Consider the following 20,080-nt stretch of genomic DNA (forward strand, 5'->3'; position numbering starts at 1 on the left):
GCATTATAATTGTCAATCTATTTGGATGGTTGATGTTTATTACAATGTTGATTAGACTGTTAAATGATACAATTTGATTCACTAATTGCTGTAATCAAATGTTACTTTTCTGAGTAAATGTTAATAGATATTTTTAGAAACTTTTTTTGGATTCTTGGAATCGACAATAACAAACAACAACAACAACAACAACAAACTAATTTAAACACCATCAAAGACCTTTAATCAACATTAAATCATGAATTCAAAACTATTGATTGTAAGTTAAATAACATCTCAACCCTTAAGGCTTAATTGTCAACGTCACGGAAAACCATTTTTTTCCTATGGGTTTTAATTGATAGATATTGGTAACAATTTAACTAATGACCAATGTTATTTTGGTAAACAGTGTTTACCATATCTAATCAGCTGATTGTAGGAATATCAAAAATTGACCCAATCAAACAATTAAGTCTCAAATTGTTAATACAGATTATAATAGATATTATCATTAGTGTATCAACAACATTGACAATTTTTGTACAACGATTAAAACAATCAACAAATACATTGGTAAATATTAATAATTTTGTATATTTTCAGATTGTCCTTGATGTATTGGTAATTGTAATTATTACAATTTACAAATGATGATTGTTGTACGGATGGATTGAAATGATTAAAGATGATTATCAATACAATTAAAAAAGTTACCTGAGTAAACATAGACATTGAGAGGAGGATGAGGATGAGGATGAAGAGGTTGTGGAGGTGATGATGATGATGATGATGGTGGTGGTGGTGGTGATGTTGATGGTGGGTTAATTTGTTACCAATGATAGACAATTAAAGGTAAAATTTAATTGTGCGTTAACTAATACAGTCAATTGAAATTTGATTGTAAATTGTTATTGTTAATTTAACATGAGACAACAATTAACCAAATACTATACATGAATATGTATATTAATCATTGTTGATAATTAATGTTAATTGTGACGAGTTGGTATCAGTTTAATTTGTTGGTTAATTTTATTCAATTCAAACTGATTATCAATAAATTATCATCAATTTTGTTGTTCAGATTGTTGATTGTTTGCTAGTGATATTAATTGTTTATGTTCAGAGTGTTGATTGATTGTAATAATTAAATTTGAAGAAAAGGTCAAATCATAGTAAACATGGTGATGATCATCATGATGGTGGCAACAGTTAACTATTAATATTAATTGCGGCAATTTAATTTTCCAATCTAATCGATAACTGTCTTGGTAGTTTGTACTTGAAAGAAACATTTTCATTTGACTTAATTTAATTTGATTTCATCTTAATAACAAGATCCAAAATTATGATTCGTATACAATTAACGATAATAATAATGATCATTATCGGTAATTAGTGCCTCAGGAAAGAGGTTAGTTAATAATGAATTTAAATTTTTCTTTTCTCAAATAGTGAGAATTAAATTTTTTATTTCCATTTTACATACAACAATTAAAAAGTTAACCATTCAACTACGTAATAATATCAACGATGAACGAACTAGAAAGAGAGAAAAAAAAGTTCTAATGAAAAAAGTTCGAGATCGTAAAAGTTTATCGTAACTCGAAAGTTCGTTGTGACGAAAAGGCAAAAAATAATTCGATATTATTATTATCTTAATAATAGAAAATTAATAGAATCCATGTATTGGTGCAGAAGTTTAATTCGAGGGTAAGAATAATTTAAACTTTCGAAAATTTTAATTTCTCTTTACTTTCGTTAGTTTCCATCGTGTTTATTATTAATTTAAATCGTTGATCAGGTCAACTTGAATAAATACTTTTCTCATTTTCACCAGAATAGGTCAATCTGATTGCGTGATGTGCTAATGCACTTGAAATGTGATTCCTCGCTCCAGGCATCATCGTTTTAAGAGTAAAACATTTCTAACCACGATTCCAAATGGTGGATAATGAGTTTATTGTGGTGCTGATGGTGGTTAAAGGTTGTGGTGAAATTAAGTGAAGCAAAGAGGAGGGAACATGAGAGAGAGAGAGAGAGAGAGAGAGAGAGAGAGTGAATTTTAATCATCATCATGACGATTAAATTTCTCTCTCTTTATGATTAGCATTAAGATTCACTTTCACTTATATCCCTTTCAACCGTGAATTTTGGTCTCTTCTTGAACTTATCATGATAATCAGTATACACAAACAGTCAGGGTAAATCAATTTCCAATTCAATTGGAAATTGAATATTTATATTGGTATTGAAAACGATTTTTATTTGACCTCTAATATTATTTCAAGCCTTGCGGCTCAAGACCCAAGTTCAAGATCAGATTTGACCTTCTCTCTCTCTCTCTCTTTCTTTCTTTCTCTTGCATCGTAATTATCGTATTGCCATCAGAACGATTGTAATGTCACATTCTCGTTGATTATCTTGCCGACCGCTCCTTCTAATTAATCTTGGCCTTAATTTTCAACTTTAACCGAACCTGACCTCATAACCTTGGAATATGAATAATCTCATGAAATAATAATAATAGTTATCATGTTTTCTTCATGTAATTAGCAGCTCAGTGTTAATGATGATTTTATTTTGATATTAAAATGTAACAAAAACAAAAAGGTCTCATGGTAATCAACTTTTATTTTTACTACTGATTAAATTGTTAATCTTAAATCATTTACCTTGCTAATCCATTTCAATATATAATTTACCAGTTATCAGTGTTGACAGGTTGATTAAATTTAAGCAATTAGATCAATGACTAACTGAAGATTAATAATTTAATTATGTTCATTATTATGTAAAAATGGTTGACATTTTAAGTGAATTTTTTTTATTGGAAATGATTTAGGATTAAGATAAATGTTAATCGGATCTGATTTCTGAGAAATGAACTTTAATTATCAGGTTGAATAGTAATAAAAACAAAACAATTTGCCAGGAAAATTTAATTTCTACAATTGAATTAACTGATAAACATTTCCTTGTGTAGCTTTTTATATGTACGTTGATTGGAAGTTCATTGAATTTAATCGAACCCCAGGTCACTTTAGTTCGTAGCACTTGAAGTCGAAAATAATAATAAAAACAAAAGCAAACAAACAACCAAACGAAATGCTAACGAAATGGATACAAATCAATGTCCAGTTACGATGACCATTCATGTAGTAAATTTCATCCCCATCGGACAATTTGATGGGAATAACAAAATGAAGTCGCAATTAAAGTTGTTCAACTCGTAGTAATCAAGCCTTGAATTAGGCCTGGAATCAAATTTGCTAACCAATTTGATTGTTGAATTGAATTGAAACTAAATGTAACCGTTGTCAATGGTAAATATTAATTGTAATAAATTAGAAATGGAAAATTAGTTTTTCTTGAAAGTAAATTTCAACCATCATCAAATGTGAATTCCTATCAATATTATCATCATGATTATCTTGCTGATTATCAATAGATGAATGAAGGTTATCATTTTCTTAATATATAAACATTGAGATTATCATCGTCAATTAGTTTACTATTGATAGGAAATAATTTATTCAATCAAAGATTGAAAAGGTTTGAATCTGCATCTCTATTACCTGAACAGTATTCAAAGTAGGTGAAAATAGACAACAATAAGTTAGAGGTGGAGTGATTGTAATCACCAAGGTGGAACCTGAAGGAATGATGAATATTAATGGTGAATTAAGCTGAATGGAGGTTGGATCATGATTTAGAACGTAATTAACCACCTCCTCGTGTGAACATTATCCCGCCTACAACATGATGACAATCGGTGATTAGAGTATGATTGTTGTTCCAAGGGATAGAGAAAGAAAAAAATATAATTTAAGCTTATTATCAATGTAACAATTGATTGATTAATAGATTTTATTTTCTATCCATTTACTTGATTCGCTTATTAAATTCTGTTCATTTCTAAATATCGAGGTTAATCAAAATGTGACATTGGTGATGATTAAATAAATTGTCATTTTCTTACCATGATTATCATTACTAAATTAGCCATTTAGTATTGATTGGTAAGATTTTCTGTTTAATTGTCAATGAATCAGGTTGAAATTAATCCGTTGATCATTTAAATAAATTACTATTATAACAATTTACTATCTTAAAGTTTAATCAATCGATTGACAGTTGTAAGAAGATGATGATTGTCATTTGTTTTTACTGATCATCGAATCCAATTAAGATGATTTCATTTTATTATCTTCTTTTAAATCATTAGATTATATTAAAATCTAATTGTTTAAGGTTGATATTTAAAATGATCAACAATTAAATTGAGAAAATTGAATTTACTCTCTAGCGCCATCTTCGGTTTTGTCAGTTAACTTTTTCGACTAATTTTTTTATCAAAACTTTTGATTGTTGATACAAACTGATTGCTTAAGTATAATATTAATAACTTGTTATGTATTATAAATAATTGAAAACTTTAATCATTGGGATGATTTGATTGTTTAACCTTGAAAAGTTCCTATTCCAATTGCACAATCATTAATAGTATTTACATTATATGTATTAATATGTATTGATAAACTGGACATTGGTTTGAATTTGTGTCTTTAACTACTGTATTAATGTCATCAAAAATTTTCAATTAACTTCTTTAATCAATTGTAATCAGATTTTATAATATTACAAAGATTCGTTTGAAATCAGTTCCAGTGAATGATCAATGACAAACAAAATATATGATTGATTAAAGTAGAAAAATGAATTTAAACTGGATCAAATCGTCACTAAATAATATTATTGATTATATGCAGACAGAAAACAATATAATCAATCATGAAAATGACTGAATTTATGTGATTTAATATCATCATTCTGAGAATAGGATAAACAAAATACGAATAAATAGTTGAAAGTTTGTCCAATTTACTGTTAAGATGAGACGACCAATTATAACGGCGATTTGCTTAATCGGCTGTTCTATCCAACTATTCAGCGTAATCCATGAATTCCTCCAATTTCAAGTTCGATATGAAGTGACCTTTGAATATTCGAAACCCTTCGAATTGCCCGCTGTTGACATTGTCATAAATTTAAGAAGAGTCATCAATATGAGTAAACTTTACGAGCAACGGACTAAAGAAGCTGTTGAAATGTGTCGAAAAGTATTTAAAACCCCGAATCTCCAAATAAAGTCTTTTGAACAGTTTACTCGAAATTGTCTTCGCTTAGGCCTTGAAGATAATATCGTAACAAGCTCTATATTAGAAGAATTCTTAACCATTGGCGACATTGAGAGTATGACCATCGATCAAAGGCCTAAAATCCTATCCCTGAGAATTTTTGGTTATTCTGAAGAAATGTTGAACTCGAGCTATTGTAAGATCGACCATTATTTTAATGTACACAATTATTTCATGAGAGTTTCGTGTCAAAATGGATCGAAACCTTTAACCGATAACATTTCGGGCATCTTGGTAAACAACTTAGCCACTATGTACCTGAATCATAATATCGATCAGCCATTTGACCTGAGAGTCTCTCATTACAATAGCGGCATTGCAGATCGGATTAGCAGGTATGTTACTGCAGACATCAAAGAGCGTATTGTATTTTTAAGGTTCCATCGATCTGTTACCGAAAGACTGGCCTGGCCATTTAAATCTGAATGTATCCACTATGATCGATACAAGCAGTTTGTTGATTGCATGAATAATGAATCAGCTGTTCACAATGGTGTTTTCCGAAATGTTGTTATCCCATTTGGAGGTTTCTATCCACCTGATTATCGCTTCATCGGAAGAATAAATGAATCTCAACAGATGATCGAACGATGTTCTCGAACGGTCGAAAATGAAGAATGTCTCGAGATAACTTATGATACTCACAAGAAAGCACATGGTTTTCGAAAGGATCTTAATGAAAAGGGAGTTATCATTGTCGAACCTCCACTAAATCCCGATTTATTTATTCGAGTTTACCCTGAATGGACAATCACTGGACTTCTCGTTTTCATCAGTAGCATTCTCGGTATCTGGTTTGGTTTCTCTATATATGGAAAATTCAAAAATTGTCCCAACTGTTGGTCTCAGTTTTGTGTCGAACAAAGTTCACAAATCGAGGACATAGAAGAATATCAATAACAAAATCGACGTTAACTTGAAACCGAAAGCTAGACAAATAAATTGTCCAAGCCCTGAACTTACCGATATTAAATTATCAATAAATATCTATTATCTGATTAACTAACCATTCTCTAGATTTTTCCCCCGTTGATTAATTGATATGAAACGAACGACTTTTAATGTCAATAGAGTAACTTTATTATCATTATTTTATTTATCATTACAATTGATTATTATGAATTTTAGCCATTTGACCAGTTAATTAGTGCAACTCCGATGACCAGTGAGGATGTGAGTAGATTAGTGATAAACTCTGGTGAGATTAAGACAAGATTAGCGAAAGTGAATCCAATATCATTTTTGGAAATTCGATTAAGCAAATAAAGTATCTATTAAGTGAAGGAAAAAAAGAATTTTAGAAAATTGAATTGATCGAAAGAACAACAAATTACCTGATCATGAATCAAGATATTATTTCGATCGGTTATTAGTGAAATATCATACAGAAATTCAGTAGATATTTGTGAAGAAACATAGACATTGTTCAATTGGAAAGTCATTTGAATCGAAACAAGAATCGTGATAATAGTTAGCCCAGTAAAGAAAAGCAAGGGTTCCATTGACTTATTGCCAACCAGAATTTGATAGATTATTAAAATAATATCACCGAAATTTCGCAAGTAATTCAAAGTTATCAAGTTGCGGAAAAAAGACTCAGCTGATATCGTCGCACGGAAAGAATAATTGTAAACTTTACGATAGATGAATAAACTTGCAACGTTTGAAGGTTTCGTTCGTCGTAACTTACTGATCGACGAACTGATGGTTCGAAATAAAATCTCCAGGCAAACTGATGTATCGATCAAAACAGCAAATAAACCGAACTGAAACCAACGGGAAGTTAAGAAAATGATAAAATCAACAATGTTGAAAAATCTATTTGATGTCAGCATGAGGCATTGATAACTTAATTCGAGAAATAATATGAGTAGAAATTTGTTGCGTCTTTTTTTACGTATTTCAGATAATTTGGTTGAATTTGCATGAGCGTATATCAGTTCACTATGGTAAATACAGTCACTGAAGTTTGGCCATTCAATTGTTAACACTACGTAGAGTTGGATGAGGGTTCCAAGCGCATGAAAGACTAATCTAAGGTACCAAATGAGTGTAACTCGGGATGAAGGTATTGGTGTCCAAATTAAAATCAATGCAGACTTTAGGCCGTAAGCGATACAAATTGCATTGAGAACTTGTACCCATTCAAATATTGATCTATTACGAAATTTGATTCGGAAAAACCAATAATTCATGATAGTAGAATTAGCGAGATCCATGATATTCACCAAAAAAAAGTTCTAAACTGAAAAATGAGCCAAAATAAATTGAATGGTCGAATTGAACTAGCTCTGGTCAGTATTTAGATCTAAATTTGCTTCAACGACGACAGTGATGATTAAGATTGATACAGTAATCGATTTATTCGGGAAGTGAATTTGGATCAATGATTTTCCTATGGATTCGGTGAAAGGGTTAACGATTAACAGTAACTTTCAATAGAAATTATTTCTACCAACTCAACATGGTGTCCGATAATAGATACATTGTATTGTTATTATAATATTCAGCATTTAACCAGACTTTTTTTCTTGATGAATTGATTTTTTCACCCATAATTAATTACCCACATAGCTGATCATTGCTATTCCAATAGTCATTGCAAATGTAAGTAGAGATGTGATGAAATTGGGTGAGATTAACGTGAGATTAGCAAAAGTAAATCCAATATCAGTTTTTGACATTCGCAGGAGAAAATAAAATATCTATGAATTGAAAAAAATACGAAATGAAACAAAAGTTAAAGTAAATTCGGTTACTTACCTCATCTCCGATTGAAACACAATCTGTTTTGATCGCAAGCTCGTACAGATCTTCAAGAACCTTTCGAGAAGTAACATGGACATTGGTCAAGTTAGAAGTAACAAAGATAACTACCAACATATCAGCGCAAATCCTTCTCACCCAAAATAAATCATACGAGGTCACAATGACGAAAACTGTTATGATAATTTCTAGTGAATTTCGAATATAATAAAAGCTGATTACTCCTCGAAAACAAGACTCAGCTGCTATCGTGGCTTGGACTGTATGGAAATAATTTTTCCTCAACTCAATTAAACGCTCTAACTGTGTATCCGAAGATCCAGTAAAGGTGAAATTTTCTATCGACGAGTTAATCATTTCAAATAAACTTTCAAGACAAACTGAAGTATCAATTATAATTCCGAGTAGGAAAAAGTGACCAATTGATGCAAGTACGATAATAAGTCTAAAAAAGTCATGGTTCTGATCCTTTGTAACAATGATAATCTGAGTGAAGAATCCAAGCACGATTAGTAGTAAAACTTTCACTTTCCTTTTTTGATTCATTTTTTTCATAAAATCTGAATCCTTATGGGCATTTGTTTGATCACAGTGGTAACCATAGTCCCAGAATAGTGACCATTTCATTTTGAACATTAATGCCGCCTCGAAGATAGTGACAGCCGACAAAGAAAATAATTTCAAATAAGTAAACGTTAATTGCTTCGATGATGGTAATGGCCGTGAGAGGAAAGTTTGCAATAACACTAATCCTTCTAGTGAGTTACAAACACCTACAAGTAAGATTAGTATCCAATTACCCATCGATTTAGCCCAGAATTTAGGACTAAACAAGCGATTCGAAATGAAATTACATTTAGAATCTTCCATTATTATTTGCTTAACAAACTTTTCGTAATTGTTGAAAAAGTTGTTCGTTACCGTTATCGTTATCAATATGTTACTACTATCAAACTTGACTTGAACTAAATTAAAGTGATCAATAAATTACATATGTATGTTGGTTTCCGAAGATTAAATTTAGTGGCTCAATAGAATTGAAAATTGATTAATCTCAATCAATCAACTCAGCGTGTTAATTTTATGATTATTACACCTTAAATTCCAAGGATAGATCAATATCTTGATGTGATAAATTATTTACGATAAAATGAAAGTTATATTAATAATTATCATTGATAAATGATGAAACTATTAGATTAATTGAAAGATGATCAATGCAATTAAGTTATTGCATCTTTATTGTGATGATTAAGCTTATCCGTTGTTCTTAACTCGCTACTTCGTTTAATCAAATAGGTAGTTGATTAATTTACAACATAAAAATTAGAGCACAATGTTTATTTGGAACTAGCTGATTCTGGTTTCAATTGCTATAAAATCATCATTAAAAGGTTAATGATGATAATCTAATACATGATCACCACATGATTATTCAAGTCTATGGAGTAATAGATTAGATTCAATTCTGATAAACTTTGAAAATCTGAAAACATTTTATTTGTAAAAGACAAATTTTAGATCAACATATCTGATGAAAGAAATATTTATTAATAGTAATTTACGGATCTTTAATTGTCTACAAATTGAAATGATTATCACCATTGATTATCTGGATTGATTAACTGTTAATAGGAGCAAAAAGATACAAACAAACCTCATCAGCTCTATTAACATGCTGTAACTTCATGTGAAACTTTAATGTATTTCTGTGTTATGTATTAATTCAAATGAAAATCGTGATACCGGTAAATGAATATCAAGATATTTTTATATAATCGTTTTTATTAGGTGATACAAATCTTAATTGTGGATAAGGTGATTATATTTAGTTAGTTGAAGTTTACTTTATTTGTATTCTGTTAAAGTGGAGTAGCTGATTAGTTTCATCAAAAAATTTGGTATTAACTAGTTACTTGATTTATCTTATTCGAGGACAAATGAAATATTCAAAATTTGTGTACGAAAATCGTTTCAAATTATTTAAAACTTTTGCTATTTACTTGACCTACTTTACGATAGGATGTTCAACGGGTCTTCTTGGTTCAGGACTATTGGACCTACAGATCCTTTCGTCAACTGATTTTACCAAAATTTCATTACTTGTGACACTTCGAAGTGTAGGCCATGTTTTGGGGACAGTAATTGGTAAGTCGACTATTAATTTGTCTCTTGATTGATGGTAATCGTTTTCCATTGTCTTGTAGCTGGTCTCATTGGCTCTTATTTCAATGAATCTCTCGTTTTATCAATCACCAGTTTTGCTGCAGGGCTTTTCAGTGGATTGGCACCACTTTTGGTCAAGTTTGAATTAGTTGGGTCCTGTATTTTCATCGCTGGACTTAATTATGGAATAGCTGATGTATGTAAGTTAATAATTGAATATTATTCAATTTGGATTGTTTGATTAATTTTCCTTTTCCATTAAAAGTGAGTAACACTTTATTGACACGAACATGGAAGGAAAAATGTACCAACTTTTTACAAGCACTTCAAATGTGCGGTGGAATGGGCTCATTGATCGCACCCGTTATTGCGCGACCTTTCCTGTTACCATCGCAAGAGAGTATTGAAAGTTCAAATACCATCGCAAATGGGTCATCAATTATTCCAGACCCAATAACAACTCCAATTCTGTACACTCCTGATGATGTTATGATACATATTGCGTTCTTAATTCTTGGATTTATTGGACTAATCTCGTCGATTCCATATTTTATCATTTACTTTACTGAAAAAAAAATTGTTCGTGCGTCAGTTCCTTCGGTGCAAAGTAAACCCGCAGGTCAACATATCGAACACGATGAAAATAAATGGAAACTTTTTATTGCAATTACTTTAGTAACGATCATTGGCCATGCAGTTTATGGGTTTGAGCTTGTTATTGGTTAGTTAATTACGATTTTATTATTTATTTTCGACTAATTGTCTTTCATATTTTGACTTTCAGGTTCATTGGCCACTTCGTTTTCGGTGAAATCCGATCTTCACATGGATAAAAAGTCGGGTGTCTTATTAGCGACCGTTTTCTGGTCATGTTTCTCATTTTATCGACTTATTTATATCCCATTAACTTTCATATTCTCAGAATCTAAACTCTTGTTATCGAGTTTAATCATTTCAACGGTTGGCCTTTTAATTACCGTTCCTTGGGCTAATAACAGCGAAACTTGTATCTGGGTTGGATTCACGCTAATTGGACTTGGAATCTCACCGGTATTTGCCGCTTCTTATGGTCTTCTGAATAAGTACATGAGAATCACTTCAAGAGTAACTTCGATCATCTTTTCAATCGGCATTATCGGTGAATCGTTTCATCCTGCAATAGTCGCATCGCTAATGTCTCACAATATGATCATCTTTTTATACTATTTAGGTGTTTTAGGAATAATTTATATTCTATCATTCGCTACTTTAATCGTGTATTGCAAGAAAGCGTTCAAAGGTCCAATTAATCATCATCCACCAATCGGCGAGAAATTGTCACTTAGCATTTCGCATTTTTGAAGAGTCGAAAATATTTTTTGGTTAGATTTCATGTTCGATTTTTCATTTTAAATAAAATTCTTTTTATAGTTTTATCATTTGTGACCTTACTTTAATTTTAATTAAATTCAGAGTAACAATTGATTCAAGTTTTTCTTTTCTCGAATAAGAAAATTTTAACCATAACATATTTGACAGGATTCTATTCAAATATCATCCAAATAATAAAAAAAAGTTACACAATTAAGAATGACTAAAATATTTGACGAGAATTTTAAGTCGATTATTATACAAATCAAATGGAGTAAAAGGGTGAGTATGATCGATAAATTATTGACAGTTCTATCGTAATATTCGAGCTCTAATACTAAGACAGATAAAAGCTAATAATCTAAAAGCGACAAGTAAAACGCCTAAAGCGATGAAATTACGGACTACATTGTTTTCGTCGAAATTCAATCTTCTAATAACACCTTCACCATCTAGAACACAACCTAATCCTGGAGGGATAATATCATGTAGATTTATAGCTGAATCGTTGGAGTTGAACATTTCCATTGCACTCATCATGGAGCTTATATCGTTCAATGATTCGGGTACATCACAGGTAATATTGGTCACTTTTCGCCATTGGTTAACAACCAAAATCTCATTTCCATAATAAAACCAACTGATATATTGTAATGATCCAAAATTGAAAAGGTTATCGAGAAAATTATCTAATGTTGATTTAGGTGTTCACTTAATTAGTTAGTCCAAAGTCGTTTTTAATTAAGAAATTGCTACGGGAAAAACAAACAAAGATTAAGGTGATAACGGAGGAAAAAGTCAAGGTACTACGAATTGTAGACAGAGAAAATAGAAAGAGAGAAAATTTTAATATAAAATAAGGTTGAATAACCAGAAAAGTTAGTCTTGTGTTTGGTCTTGATTTTAGTCTTGAATTGGTTTGTGTCGGTTATTTCATCAAAGTGAAAAGTAAAATTGTAATCGGTTGTTAAATTTAAGTCATCGAGAAATTAAAGTTTTGTGTTAATTTGATTCGATTGTTTCTTGATTTTCATCATCAACCTCATCTTTACATTTGGAGGTCCCACCGAGATCTCAAGTCAGTGGTCCATTTTATCACCCTTGAGTTAAAAACAACTTGGAAGTTTTTTTTTGTTTTGTTTCCCTTTTTGCTCCTTATACCTTCTGATTTCTGATTCTGATTATGATTTTGTCTCTGATTTCAAATCAACCTTTTTACCTTCCGAGTATGAATCATATATTAATCAACAATTATCGAGTAGAAAACAACGTCCAGATGAACCGGTCACTAAATTTATAATCGATGTCAAAGAATTATGCAGTAAATTAAATAAGAATGAGAAAGAAACTATGCGTTATCTCTTCGAAGGTGTTAGGGCCGATATTAAGACCGTTTTATATGGACTAAATCCTACTACGATAAAAGAATTTACAGATCATGCTAAGAATTTAGAGCGAAATTCTAATAGTACCACGAATCCCGAAGTTGCTGAATTGAAACAAATGATAATGGAGTTAAAAAACGGACTAACCATGAGAACAACACGAGTAAACCAGATAGAACCAGATTCATCCAGAAACAATAAGCCTATAATCTGTTACTATTGTAACAAAGTAGGCCATATTCAGGCCAACTGTTATTTCCGTATCCGTGACCAAGGCGCAAGCGCCAACCAACAAAGGCCTTTGTTTACCTCTCATCATCAACAGAATCGACCATTCCCAACTCACCCTCAACCCAGTTACCATCATCCAAGATACCAACCACCCAATTACCCACCTTATTCCCCCTTTTCCCAATTGCCCTATTCACATAATCAAACCCAAAATTCCACCAATAATAACTCGTTTCATAACTACCCGTATCCAAACCAAACATCATCTAATCAGTTACCCCAAGTGAACCGCCCGCAACAATACCCTCTAGCTCAACCTAATCATCGAGACCATCAAGTGAACCAACCAGTGACCCACCGACCGAACCCAGTGAATGTTCAGCAACCTTATAGTGTTGGTCACCCTCCACCGCCGCCCAGGGCAAACTGTTTAAGTGATTATGATGAAAATTACATTTTCATTCAGTGCTCAGTGAACAATAGAAAATTAAGAGGCCTCATCGACACTGGATCAACTGTTTCCATCATAAAACAAGCATGGGCTGATCCGAACCAAACTCAATATTATGGCGGCCCGGCAGTTAAATCGGCAAGTGGTCACTCTTTGAACATCATCGGTCGAACCAGATTATTAATAACCGCAGGATCACTAACCATAGGAGTTTGGACCAACCTGCTAGTAGTTGACAATACTTTCGCGTATGACCTTCTCCTTGGAAACAACTTCAACCGGGCAGCGAGACTTCAGTTAGACCTTGGAACCATGGAGCTAGTCCAACCGTCCACCAATGATGATAAGTACCCTGGAACCGTTTTTATTACAAATTTAGATAAAAATAACCTTTGTTTTAGTCCCTCAGTAGATTTAGAGAATGGGTTAGTCCCATTAAATTTTGATGTAATTGATGAGAATAACCACGACACAAACCATTGCTTGATAGTTGAAACCGTTAACGATATTGAAATGTTACATGAGTGGAATTACTTCGACTTTTCACTTGAATCACCTCATCAAATTTTTAATTTAGATTTAGATGTTAGTCCAACTCACGTTAGTCCGAATGATCCTATTCCAAACATCGTAAGTCCTCATCACGTTAGTCCAAGTCAAGTTAGTCACTTTGATCCTGATCAAAGTTCCGAGTATTGTTGGGAAAATCTTGAACAAACCAACCTTGTCGTTGATCAACAACCAGAATTAAATCCATACCTTCCGTTTGATCCATATGTATATTCAACAGAACTTTCCCCTCTCAATTATGATTGGAATGAAAATGGAACGTATGTTAGTCCAACCTTTTTTTGGCAGAATGAATCAGAGATCAATGATTTTCAACTCCCATCCTCAGAATTTTTCACCCAACAGGCACCAATTTCTGCGCCCTCCTTTTCAACACCTTCCCCTCTATCACTTCCATCATCACCATCATCACCATCATCACCATCATCACCATCATCACCATCATCACCTTCTCTACCCTCATCCTCCTCCCCATCATCAACAAAAAATGAACTTAGCTTAGACCATTTAACCAATGAACAAGAAAAAATAGTAAGAGAGACCTTGGACGCGTTTAGTCCAGCTCTAGCGTTTGATAAGTCTAATTTAGGAAATTGTACATTATTTTATCATACAATTGATACTGGTGATTCAAAACCAATTCATCGCCACCCTTATCCTCGATCGACACCAGAGCGGGAAGAAATTAATCGACAAGTCCAAGAGATGTTAGAATTAGGAGTAATCCGATATTCACAGTCAGCCTGGGCCAGTCCCATTGTGTTAGTCGCTAAATCTGATGGTAGTAAAAGATTATGTGTAGATTTAAGAAAAGTGAATGCAGTGACCAAGAAAGATGTTTACCCCCTACCAAATATTGATTTAGTGATTAGTTCATTACAAGGTTGTAGTTGGTTCACCACCCTTGACCTCAATTCTGGTTACTGGCAATTATCAGTCCATCCAAATGATTGTGAGAAAACGGCCTTTTCCACCGGCGATGGTCTCTACGAGTTCATCCGAATGCCCTTTGGACTAACCAATGCCCCTGCCACTTTCCAGAGGACCATGGACATCGTCTTATCTGGACTAAAATATACCCAGTGTCTTGTTTATTTAGATGACGTTGTTATTTTCGCCTCCTCTTTTGACGAACTAATGAAACGAACGAAAAATGTACTACGAGCGATCGCAAATGCAGGACTAACGATAAAAGTAACGAAGTGTAAGTGGGCAGTAAGAGAAATGATTTTTCTGGGTCACGTTATCAACGAACATGGACTAAGAACCGATCCAAAGAAAGTCGACGATGTTAAGCGATTTTTAAAGCCCAACGACATCACTGGGATACGAAGCTTCATTGGGATGGCCGGATATTACCGAAAGTTTATTCCGAAATTTTCAGAAATAGTTGAGCCTTTGACTCGATTAACTCGAAAAAGTGTTCAATTTGAATGGGGTAGTGACCAAGAGTTAGCATTTAATAAAGTGAAACAATTATTGATCGAAGATCCGCTTCTGAGTCACTTTAACCCAAGCCTCCCCACCGAAGTACACTGTGATGCATCCGGGTTCGGAATTGGCGCCGTCCTTATGCAAACAGAAAATGAAGAAAAGAAGCCAGTTTGGTACTTGAGCCGCCTCCTACATGAAGCCGAGACTCGCTATTCAACCACCGAGAAGGAATGTCTGGCTATCGTCTTCGCTCTCACCAAGTTAAAAAGGTTCCTCATGGGAATCCATTTTACTGTTTTAACCGACCACAGGGCCTTGTGTTGGCTCCAAACGAAAGATAAACTTCCAGATCGCTTGTTAAAATGGGCCATCCAATTGGAACAGTTTGATTTCGAAATAAAATACACCACAGGGAAATCGAATGTGGTGGCCGATTATCTCTCACGGAACGCAGTGAATCCTATGGGAGAATTTAGTGAACCAATTGAAAATTATAAAATTAATCTCATTAGTCCCGTTAGAAAGTTGATAAATAAACAAAAGAAAGATCATTTTCTGCACAAGATCATCCGAGCACTCGAATCTCCTGAAGATTCCCCGTCAATCGATACCAGTGGATTTGTGGTGAGAGAAGAAACGTTATATAAATTAATTGAAAGTGAGTCCGGACCCAATTTAGTCCCTTGTATTCCACCCTCCATGGTCACGGAAATTATCACCACATGTCATGATGATCCTATTTCTGGTCATCTTGGGGTTCAAAAGACCCTGAATAAAATAAAAAGTCGATATTGGTGGCCAAATCTAAATCTTGATGTCCGCTCTCATGTAGAGACTTGTGAGAGTTGTCAAGGGAAAAAGTCCGCGAATCTACCGAAACCTGGACTTATGATGCCCATCAAAGCCGGTGGACCATTCGAAATGGTTGGAATGGACCTACTTGGCCCCTTTCCCCTCTCCAAGGATGGAAATAAAAATATCATCGTCGCTACCGATTACCTCACCCGATGGGCCGAATGTAAAGCGATCCCAAATGGATCATCTCAAGAGGTGGCAAAATTTTTCTCTCAATCGATTGTTTGTCGGTTCGGAGCCCCATTCAAAGTTCTCACCGATCGAGGGAAATGTTTTGAGAGCCTGTTTATTGAAGAAATATATAAAATTTTTAACTCGAAACATACAAGAACCACCGCCTACCACCCAGCAACTAATGGCCTTACCGAAAGGTTCAATAAAACATTGGCAACCATGTTGTCAATGTATGTAAATAATAATCATAGCGATTGGGACCACCACCTCCCATTCGTTTGCTTTGCTTATAACACATCGATACAATCATCAACAAAATTTTCACCTTTTTATTTATTACATGGGTATGAAGCTAAATTACCTTCCTAAATTAATAATACAACCTCTTTGGGTTGTGATAATGCTGTTGAATATGCCGAACTTTTAACGACAATTATTAACCAAAAACGAGAAGCGGCAAGAATTAATTTAGAGAACAGCCAAGCAGCAAACAAATTGAGATACGATGAGCGTCACCGCCCCGTCGTTTTCCAGCCGGGCGACCGGGTGAGAGTCTTTAATCCTCGCCGATATGTTCGAAAATCTGAAAAATTGTTACATCCATGGATCGGTCCTTTTACCGTAATTGAGAGGTGTGGACTAAATACTTATAAGTTGAAATCTGATACTAATCCATCTAAAACTGAGCTCGTACATGTTAGTAGAATGAAAGAGCATAAAGATAGAGTCGAGAAGAAAATAACGAGCAGCTCCGATACTGTAATTGATGAATTGAATGAGGCCCCCTCTTCATCAGACCATTTTCTCTGGGATGAACCAATCGCCGAAGCATCAGATCCAAACTCATCGGCAACCGAAATCCAAGAAAATATCGAAGATAATGAACACTCGGGGACTAAGTCTAATGAAACAACCGAATCAGAATCATCTGAACCTATTCCCCTTCCCACTCGACGATCCACTCGAGTTAGAAACAATCCAGTTAGATTTTCACCCGTCTTATTAATCAGTTTAATGGGACTAACCGTCCTCGCACCCCCAATCAGTGAAGCAGCATTCACTAAGTCCAATCCAATCATCTGGAGATCCGCAAAGACCGCTCTCGTTAATGGTGCAGTAGAAATCGACATAAGTACCAAATATCTCTCACCTTGTCCACCTTTAGTCCAATCAATGATTAACGCCGGATTCAACCACGAGTTTCTTCAGCGCTGGTGTCTTCATGCGTATGAGGAAGCTTTCCTCAAACCGATCTCGGAAATGTGTACGGATGTTCATGATCAGGTGATCACCGAACAACAATTGATACGAAGTAAAAGGTTCATCATCACCGGGAGTGTAATGTTAGTCATCGCCGCTGCCAGCATCCTTTCCATCGGGTTCGGAGCCGTTGGAACTGCAATCGCTGTTTCCGCTAGTAACCGAGTTAGTGAATTGAAGAGTGAATTAGAACAGAAATTAGAAAGTTTACATATTGTCGAAAAGAACCAAAAGATTTTGGAAGAGATGATGGAAAATTTAGAATCACAAGTAGATATCTTATCTCGAGAAGTTCAAGAACAAAAGAAAACGTTCATTAGATGGAAATCGACTATCCCTGAAAACGCTCACTCGATCGCTAGTTTAGTCTCCAAGTTAGAAATGACTCAACACCAAATGTTACAAATAGTTCGAGCCTGGAAATTAAAACAACTTAGTCCACTTCTCCTCGATGTTCTCAACATTAGTCTACCTTGTAGTTCCTCTTGCCCCTTAGATATGACCTATTCAATGGATTGTTATCATGACCCGACCGTGAATACCCTTAGGTTAAAAATTAACATTAGAAGAGTTATGCCCAATGTTAGAATAATGACCGCTGACCCTTTCACCTTAATCAATTATAATCAAACCACAGGTGAATTCTGTAAATTAGAATATACTGGTCCCTCTCACGTCATTTTTGATGAGAAAAACCAATGTGTAAATCCTGTACATAGTTTCGGAACCGAAGGTTCTCATACCATGATCATCCTCCCTGAATCCTCTGTCTGTGACTTTACATTAGGAAATAATACCGACATCAATTGGCAGAAACATCACTGTGATTATCGACACACCATTCAAGATGGTGATTTATTTCAAATTAAACCAATTTCCCATCAGAACTTAGTCTATTGTCCGGGACTAACTATTGAGGTTTACGGTCGAACCCTCCCCTGCCCTCCTTACCCCTTTAAATTAGATGCTCAAGATCGATTCAAGATCGGAAAATACGCATATATGACCGATAAAGCGTCCGTCCAAAGTACAATTCATTTCCTACCCGAAGAGTCAGAGAGAATCAATTTCCAGTTAATGCCAGAGTTGCATTTATTTAACCCCGATGAAACCCTGAGTCGCCTGAAAGAGAAGTACAAAGGTCTAAGGTCCGATTTATCTATCCCTCCTCACCCATTATTATTACCATTGTATCACTATTTACCGCACGTTGGACTAACCACCATCATCTTAATTATCTTAGTACTTATTAGTCTCATATATATCGTCAAGTTTATTAGAAATAAACAAAGTGTTCGATTAGCCCCATCCCGTGAAGAAGAAACCGAACTAACCGTTAGGAAAGAAGTTGATCATCAGGATGCTAGTACTTCCGCTCCCGAGCGTCCACCAAAAGGCAATAATAATAAGTTTTTCATCCTCAGCTTACTCATTTTTGGCCCACTCAAAGTTATCGCTCTCCCTCTCGATACCTCAAATCCGTATGTTGTCCAATTTCAATACATAAATCCTTGTAATAGTGTAGAGATAATGGAGATCCGCCTGAAATGTCAACAACAATTCGAAGAAGCCTTTCTAGTACCCTTAGCTACACTTTGCATCCTTAGCCCCGAATACAAGTTACTTGACTTCCATTCCCGACCAACCCGAACCACGAATGAAAATCTAAAAATGTCACTAATTCAAACCCGACTGGTGTTGATCAAAGAGAAGGTGAGAAGAATAATCGCCGCATGGGAGTCCGGTGAATTAAGTTACCCGCTTTTATTAGATGTAGGGATAGAAAAATTATTCAAAAATAGAACCGATTTAACCACATTAAAAATTAGACCCCTTTTCTGTAGCCTCGATCGTACCTGCCAAGTGATCACCTTCGGATACACCGAACACAATATTATTCCCTTCTGGTTAGTTACCGTTACTGCCATTATCACCATTTTATCCCTCATCATTCTCATCGTCATCCTTAGTATCAAAAAGAAGAAGCAAGTCGAAACGATCAATCCATCCTCACAAGACCCAATTCAATTAGCTCGTCGACGTTAGTAGTATAAAAAGTACATCTCTGGCCCATTTTTGCACAGGGTGTCCCAAACGATCCAAAATGTTCCTATAGGTTGTCTATACAGGGTGATCATACCGGGTGTCTATATCGGGTGTCCCTATATACAAGTACATTTCTAGCCCATTCTATATGAAACCAATATACAGTGACCTTATGATAAGTAGTGACCTCTGGCGGTGACCTTGAGAAC

At 34.3% G+C, this 20,080-nt stretch overlaps 1 protein-coding gene across 1 annotated transcript; it reads left to right on the forward strand.

The window, feature by feature from the left end:
- Positions 1-9,619: 9,619 nt before the first annotated feature.
- LOC128392425 (major facilitator superfamily domain-containing protein 4A-like) lies at positions 9,620-11,537 on the forward strand. Its single transcript, XM_053352455.1, has 4 exons — positions 9,620-10,097; positions 10,157-10,315; positions 10,381-10,836; positions 10,900-11,537. The coding sequence occupies exons 1-4, from the start codon at positions 9,890-9,892 to the stop codon at positions 11,454-11,456; spliced, it is 1,380 nt and encodes a 459-aa protein (XP_053208430.1). The 5' UTR covers positions 9,620-9,889; the 3' UTR covers positions 11,457-11,537.
- Positions 11,538-20,080: the final 8,543 nt, after the last annotated feature.

The sequence above is a fragment of the Panonychus citri genome, unplaced genomic scaffold, assembly GCF_014898815.1.
Source record: "Panonychus citri isolate SS breed McGregor unplaced genomic scaffold, ASM1489881v1 Contig00136, whole genome shotgun sequence".
NCBI classification, from domain to species: domain Eukaryota; kingdom Metazoa; phylum Arthropoda; class Arachnida; order Trombidiformes; family Tetranychidae; genus Panonychus; species Panonychus citri.

Excerpts from the sequence above, each read along its gene's own strand:
- LOC128392425 (XM_053352455.1), top strand. The coding sequence starts at position 9,890 with ATGAAATATTCAAAATTTGTGTACGAAAATCGTTTCAAATTATTTAAA. Across the intron at positions 10,098-10,156 it reads TGTTTTGGGGACAGTAATTG|CTGGTCTCATTGGCTCTTAT; the intron begins GTAAGTCGACTA and ends ATTGTCTTGTAG. Across the intron at positions 10,316-10,380 it reads TTATGGAATAGCTGATGTAT|TGAGTAACACTTTATTGACA; the intron begins GTAAGTTAATAA and ends TTCCATTAAAAG.